This window comes from Sinocyclocheilus anshuiensis, unplaced genomic scaffold (genome assembly GCF_001515605.1).
Source record: "Sinocyclocheilus anshuiensis isolate Anshui unplaced genomic scaffold, SAMN03320099.WGS_v1.1 scaffold355, whole genome shotgun sequence".
NCBI classification, from domain to species: domain Eukaryota; kingdom Metazoa; phylum Chordata; class Actinopteri; order Cypriniformes; family Cyprinidae; genus Sinocyclocheilus; species Sinocyclocheilus anshuiensis.
Window position 1 is genome coordinate 1,338,110 of NW_015549571.1, and position 7,517 is coordinate 1,345,626.

Below are 7,517 nucleotides of genomic sequence, written 5' to 3' on the forward strand. Positions count from 1 at the left end.
ATATTCAAATGCTGCTGTCCATGTGCTTGATTTGAGATAAAGCCGATAGGAAGTTTTGCCGTCTGTTTTAGTTGCTGTTAGTGTAGGCTACATTAATGACACCCTAATTAAAATGTTAATTCATTCAAAAGTCATTGTTTGAAAATACAGCTCTGATTAAATTCTGCATAGGCTATAATGCATAATATGGAAATTAATCATATAATATATTAAAGGTGTTGGCTCATTTTGAAGATTTGATGTACCCTTGTGTCTGTAGCATTGCTGAGACGAAAGAGCAAATATAGGCTACATATGGAAGCTGTGATAATCGATAGGATAAAACTAAAGCAAAAAGTTTACTAAAACAATATCTGGGTAATTTTTGTTGTTTACTTTGAAAATCGCGTTTTTGACATTGGGTTATTTGGTCCTCCCCGGCACCGGTCAGACGCTGCATCGCGCACCCGGAAACTGAGCAGTGCAACAAAAGCAGCGCTTTCTGCAGGCAACAAACACCCCCAGGTCTGTTCACAACATGCTTTCAGCTCAGAGAAAACATTTCAGTAGTGTGTTTATGACACGAGTCTACTGTTCATCCGTCAGTTTGTCACTTTTTATGTGTTGGGTGGAGTCCAGCAGTAACGTTTGGTTTGGTTTGCTACTGTGAATTCATCAGCTAGCAATAACAAATATTAAACTCTTCTGTTTATATTTATATATATATATATATATATATATGTATGCAGTTCTTCTGTTTGTTGTGCTGTGAGAGGGCAGAAGTTAATCTCATTCAGATAAAACCCGTTAAATCCGATTTAAGGAGATCTACAGTGAATGTTTTCCAGTAATCTGTTTCTAGACCAAGAGGAGAGAGAAGTACAGACCTGAAATAGATGATTTGACTTAAAGGGATAGTTCACCCAAAAATGAAAATGTAATGTTTATCTGCTTACCCCCAGGGCATCTAAGATGTAGGTGACTTTGTTTCAGATACACATCACATTTTCATTTTTGGGTGAACTATCCCTTTAACGTTTGTGCTGTGTGTTACCAGTGTTTGTGTGTGTGATGTGTAGTATTAACAGAAACAAACACCATCTGATGCTCTGTGTCTGTACTTTTTTGCTATTCTTGAGGGTCACATTTCTGAAAATGCCCTCAGAAATCTACAGAAAATATTTGGACAGTTAAATCACACTTAAAATGTTTGAAACCACTGTAGTGTAGGCCTATAACAAATGTAAATGTAGTGTCATTCATTAAAAAAAAAAAAGAAGAACCACATTTTTTAAGCAAACTTTTCACAAAGAGAAGTTTTAAATGTTAGATTAAGTTAGATGTCAGATTTTAATATTCGTAATCCAGAAAGTTCACATTTAATAATAAGATGATAAGATGAATGACACCTAGGTGAACTCAAGGAGAAAAGTCTTAATATATCCACTTAAAATCACAAAAATATCTGTTACGAGCAGGAATAATGTAGTTTTGAGAAAAGATCCTGCCGTATTTGTTGCCCTTTGGACCAGATAGGAAGTTAGTAGAATAAACTGCTACTCTATTTTTGAAGTGTTCAGTTTAACAGTGGTTATATTGTGCTGTAAACTCCTCCTAAGATCACGGGTTTTGCTGTGATGTATCAGGACTCATGCAGATGGCAGAAAATATCGGAGCGAATGATAAATCTGTTCTGTAATCCTCAGTGAGAGATTAGGCCGTTCCCTCTTTGTTTTTCAAGTGCATGTTTTAATTTGGTCATTAAGCGCTGTAGAGAGTGTGCTCTGTGGAGAGAGTCAGGTGCTGCGGCACACAAAAGACAGATTAGAGACACAAGCGTGATCCTGTTAATCTGTCTGAAGAGGCTGGGACGGGCCGACAGACAGGCGGCAGTGAATGGGGTCCTGAGACCAGGTGAAGGGGTCTCTCTCTTTCCCTCTGCGGTTTATGGTCCTCTGTGAATATGTTTTACTATCTGCTGAGGATGTTAATCGAAATGAGACACTGAAGGTTGTGTGCTACAGTGATTTTGGTAATCGGTGTTGATAGAAGAGCCTAATAACATTTATTTCTTTACAGTAAGCAGCACTTGGTTAGATATGTATATGTAAGTCAAATATCTGTTTTGTAGATGGGTCATTACTCGAAGTCAGAGCCTTTTGCATCCCTCAGAAATAATCAAACATAGATTTGATATAACAACAAATAAGTGTGCAATTTAAAAACAAAGCAATACTATGTATGCTTTCATCAATATTACATAAAAAAAGTCAATTAAATATTAATTTATATAATAATAATAATTGGCCTGTCCCTAACTATGATTTTTCTTTTTCAGAAGGACTTTTAATTTGCTAAATGAAGGCAAAATGATATAAAAATCACATTTGCACATTGTTCTAAATGTAGTCTCATTGTTAAACAATGTTTTTGGCATAATTATGCATTTTTTTCTATAAAATTTAAATCGTTTTATTGGTGTCCCCTGATTTCATGCAATGTCAATCCTGTTACCATTTTTAAAATGTAAATTTAAACCACTATGATTTTTCTTTTTCAGAAGGACTTTTAATTTGCTAAATGAAGGCAAAATTATATAAAAATCACATTTGCATATTGTTCTAAATTTAGTCTCATTGTTAAACAATGTTTTTGGCATAATTATGCATTTTTTTTCTATAAAATTTAAATCGTTTTATTGGTGTCCCCTGATTTCATGCAATGTCAATCCTGTTACCATTTTAAAAATCTAAATTTAAAAAAAAAAATTTCTACAAGTAAAATCCTTTCAAAGTGTACAGTATGTGCTTTTGTGAACTTGACTATTAGCTAGCAACTAGGGTTGTGACGGTGAGGAAATTTTCCCACCGGTTAATCGATGTGTGACAATACCGGTATCACCGCTGGGGCGGGGCGTTCCCTCTTTTTCTGGCTTTCCCTTACTTTCACTTTCAAATAGCGGCAATTCGGTGTAAAGCAATTTTTCGCTTTTAGTTTGTTTGAATTTTTCCTCTTTTCCTCGCTTTCCTTCACTTTTAAATAACTTGTAAAAGCAGCGTGCACATTTTACTTTCACTTTCGAATTAGTGGCAGTTCAGCGTCAATTGCTTGAATGCAACAACAAAATACAACGTCAAACTCACTTTATACTATATATAAAACATATAACTTTTATTAACAAAACAAAAAAATACACCATGCTAAAGGGCAGGCTATGCCTAATATAAAATAACAAATAACTTACGTAAAGTTTAAATAGGTATACAAAACTGGAAATAGGCTAAGTAAACGTATAATATATAACCAAATAAATAAGAAACGTAGAACGTGTATTAGCAAAACGAGTAAGAAAGCTCGGAGGCACGGCATACACCTTGATGTCAAATAAAATAAATAAATGACACAAAGTTTAAATAAAGTAAAAATCAGCCAAAAATGTGGAACCAATGAAATAAGAAACAAATGTTTAAAAAAACTTCCAAAATCACCTTAGATAAACGGCAAAAGTCAACAGGCTTTTCAAAATCCAAAATATTGCCAAACAGGCACTTTTGCATTTTAAAGGTCACCCTCTGTATATTATTGAGCTAATGCCTATATCATTCAGTGGCATATGAGTTCTGATTAAACTATAGTATCTAGTAATGCTTGTGTCGGTAACAGGGTTGACAAAAATACCAAAACATGAGGTAGAAAAATAGTCATAAAATAATAAACTACATAGCCTGAGATGGCACAATACAAATTCTTGTCATTTTAAGGTGTCTTCATTTCATGTATATTTAAAAAAATATTGATTAAACTTATTTTATTTTTCAATTTTTCCAAGTGGAAAAGGCACCGATTTCGTCCAATGACCCAGATTTACATTTTATCATTCAGCAGTCGCTTTGATACAAATCAATGTATGAATGAGCAACACTAACACAAGTTTTGTCATAATGAGATGCAATGAAAAACTGCAGATGATGCTGATCAGTTGAATAATGTTTATTGTATGAGCTGGTATATTATTTATGACAGGTGCTTCTCACTTACTGTATCATATTTGATATGCAAATTTATAAGGCCTCTAAATTATCAACATGATCAAAACGTTGCTGAAAAACCTGTTGTACACAACCTTAATAAACCTGCCATCTGATTGGTAGCTTTTAGAAAGTAAAAGAGCTTCTAATATAATTGTAAAACTGTTAGGCTGTCTTTTTGTTGTGAAATCTTTACTGATTTTTATAAAGTAAACACGAGAATAACTTTTATATTGTTTGTAAATTTTAAGATGAACACTTACTGAACTGAAGCAACTTAGGTTCACTTAATTATACATAAATCATTTGGAAAAAATCATGTTCAAATGTGAGTATCAAATATAGTAAATCAAGGTTTATGGGCAACGTTTATTTGTTCATCTCTCAGTTATTATTGTATTGTATTGTATTATATGTTTAGCCCCCATAATGAAAACTACTGAGCTTTGATCATAAAACTAAGCATTTGATTATCTTAATACAAGGGAGATATAAAATGACATCTGCTATTTATATACAGTGGGTACGGAAAGTATTCAGACCCCCTTCAGTTTTTCACTCTGTTATATTCTCATATATTATATATATATTATATTTATTATATATTATAATGATATGTTGTTATATTGTTATTAAGATCATTGAATTAGCCTACATTCCAAGCTATCAGAATTTCATCTTTCTTTTTGGCCATATAAATAGCATCTGCACCAAATTGCTTTATTTTGCTCAGTTTTGGGCTTCTGAAAAAAAAATTAAGTGTTTTTCTCCTTGAGTATGAGCCCCATATTCTCATTTTATCAAGTCGAGTTACATTTATTTCTGTAGCACTTTACAAAATACAGATTGTCAAAGCAGCTTCACAGTTTAACATGGAAAAAAAAGTTTCAATTAGTTTCAATAAAAAAAATACAGAATACAGAGAAAATAAATACAGAAAAAACCTACATGATAACTGGCTTTCTGTCTTCCTGACACTAACTTGAGTTTTGTCTGTGTTTTGTAAAGCATAATGTCGGATAAAAGTGAGCTGAAAGCTGAGCTTGAGCGAAAGAAACAGCGTTTGGCTCAGATAAGAGAGGAGAAGAAGAGAAAGGAGGAGGAACGCAAGAAAAAAGAGGTGAAAACACGCCATACTCTACTTTTTTACTTGTATTAATATTGTTTAAGCAATCAATCCACCAGATACTTCAGCTCTATCTGCAGATTTTCAGGCACATTTCATGAATGCAGTACAAAAGAGCCTTTTTTCCCCCTTCTTTTTCTACAAATAGCCAGTAAGTTCTGTCAAACTTGAGAGGTCAAATAACATATTAGCTTTTATGATATAAGCTTATGTAATATTAGTTATGTGTTGATTGTTTTCTATTCTTTTCATATGTGACCCTGGACCACAAAACCAGTCATAAGGGTCAAAAACTGAATAAATAAGCTTTCCATTGATGTATGGTTTGTTAGGATAGGACAATATTTGGCCGAGATACAATTATTTGAAAATCTGGAATCTGAGAGTGCAAAAAAATCGAAATATTGAGAAAATCACCTTTAAAGTTGTCCAAATGAAGTTCTTAGCAATGCATATACTAATCAAAAATTAAGTTTTGATATGTTTACAATAGGAAATTTACAAAATATCTTCATGGAACATGATCTTTACTTAATATCCTAATGATTTTTGGCATAAAAGAAAAATCAATAATTTTGACCCATACAATGTATTGTTGGCTATTGCTACAAATATACCCCAGCGACTTAAGACTGCTTTTGTGCTCCAGGGTCACATTTGAGGTTAGGTATTTTTTATTTCTTTTGACATTTGCAAAGGTCTTGATAGTTAGACAGTGTTAGTTTCCAGTTATTGATAAACTTACTTTTCCTATAAATGAAAACAGAAATATATGTTTATGTTTAATCATTTTTCTTGCAGTAACTTTAGTAACAGGGCTGAGTGGGTGAGCTTGATGAATGCAGTCAACACTGAGTAAATGCAGTAGGAAGTAAACAGAGTCAGATTGCTGGTTTTTGTTTTTTGGGAACAACAGAAAAACAGGTTAGTTTTTTGATGACGTGTTTGTTTCACTCTGTTTTGTTTGTGTCAGGCTGAGCTGAAGAAGGAGCCCGTCCCACTGCAGGATGATTCAGACCTGGAGAAAAAGCGCAGGGAGGCTGATGCTCTGCTACAGAGTATGGGCATCACACCAAACGCACCTGTGGGTAAGTCAGCTGTGCACCCGAGCCACGTCCACTGTAGTGTCAGTCAGACTTCTAATATAAAATATCCCTGGAATATGAGATCCCTTTATGCATCAGCAAGACGACCCCTTGCAGTCTAAGTCAATAATATGCTATGTGGACCAGATTTCAAGCTGATATTTAACAGCACTAGTTCCTTTGAGAGTGCTACCAACAAATGGAGAAACCTAGTGTAGTGTACTATATTGATTGAACACAAGGGGGCAGAAGTGCACCACAGTAGTTTTGATGGTGGGCAGCTAATTTCATCAAACACTTTTAGCTAAGATGTAGTATTTATGACACATTTTATATCTGAACGCTGTACATATAAATTACAGTATTGTTAAAACGGGCTAAAAATGTTGACAAACTTTGTCAAAATTTGCATGCTCAAAATCTCAACTTTAATGCGTGTGACCAAGACAAACTAACAATCATTTAACACACACACACACACACACATATATTTGTGATTAGTTTGATTGTGTTTTTTTATTATTATTGTTTATTATTGCATTTAACACACACACACACACACACACACACACATATATTTGTGATTAGTTTGATTGTGTTTTTTTATTATTATTGTTTATTATTGCTAATTAATTGTTTTTAGTGCTGCAGTAGTGGTTACAAAGTTTGGGATCATTTAAATTCTTAAAATATTTTTTAAAGAAGTGTCTCTAATAATTATTGAGCAGCATATCAGCATATTAGAAGGATTTCTGAAGGATCATGTGACACTGAAGACAGCAGTAAATTCAGCTTGTCCATCACAAAAATAAATTCAGTTTTAAAATATATTAAAATGGAAAACTGTTCTGAAATTGTGTCTGAAATTGTAGTAGTGTTTCTCAATATTACTGTTTTTATAGTCAAATAAATAGCCTTGGTAAGTATAAGAGACTTCTTTCAAAAATATTAAAAATCGTATTATTCCAAACTTTTGACCAGTAATGTGCATACATCTGCTAAAAATCATCAAAACACTAGTTCATCAGACAAAATGTCTCAGAAAAGTGAAGTTAGTGAGGAGAAAAGCTCTAGTAACTTTTGAGTGCACATGCATTACGTGTGATTGAATTGTCCCAATGTTTTGGAGGGTATGTAGATGAAAGTATGTTTGTCTTTCTTTCTTTAGTTCCTACACACATGTCTCCCACGGCCAAATCTGCAGGCAGTCCAAGTGAAGCAGGGAGCCAAGACTCAGGAGATGGTGCCACCGGGCCAAGGTCTCTCTCTCTCTCTCTCTCTCTCTCTCTCTCTCCCTCT

The 7,517-nt window shown here is 33.8% G+C and overlaps 1 protein-coding gene across 1 annotated transcript in view; it reads left to right on the top strand.

Annotated features, from left to right (window-relative positions):
* The first annotated feature begins 415 nt into the window (after positions 1-415).
* LOC107657396 (cytoplasmic dynein 1 intermediate chain 2) overlaps positions 416-7,517 on the top strand; it is a 48,831-nt gene continuing 41,729 nt past the window's right edge. Inside the window, exons 1-4 of the mRNA XM_016445448.1 lie at positions 416-504; positions 5,016-5,127; positions 6,107-6,221; positions 7,387-7,477. Coding sequence (XP_016300934.1) covers positions 5,020-5,127; positions 6,107-6,221; positions 7,387-7,477 — 314 coding nt within the window. The 5' untranslated portion in view covers positions 416-504; positions 5,016-5,019. The remainder of the gene's footprint in view (positions 505-5,015; positions 5,128-6,106; positions 6,222-7,386; positions 7,478-7,517) is intronic.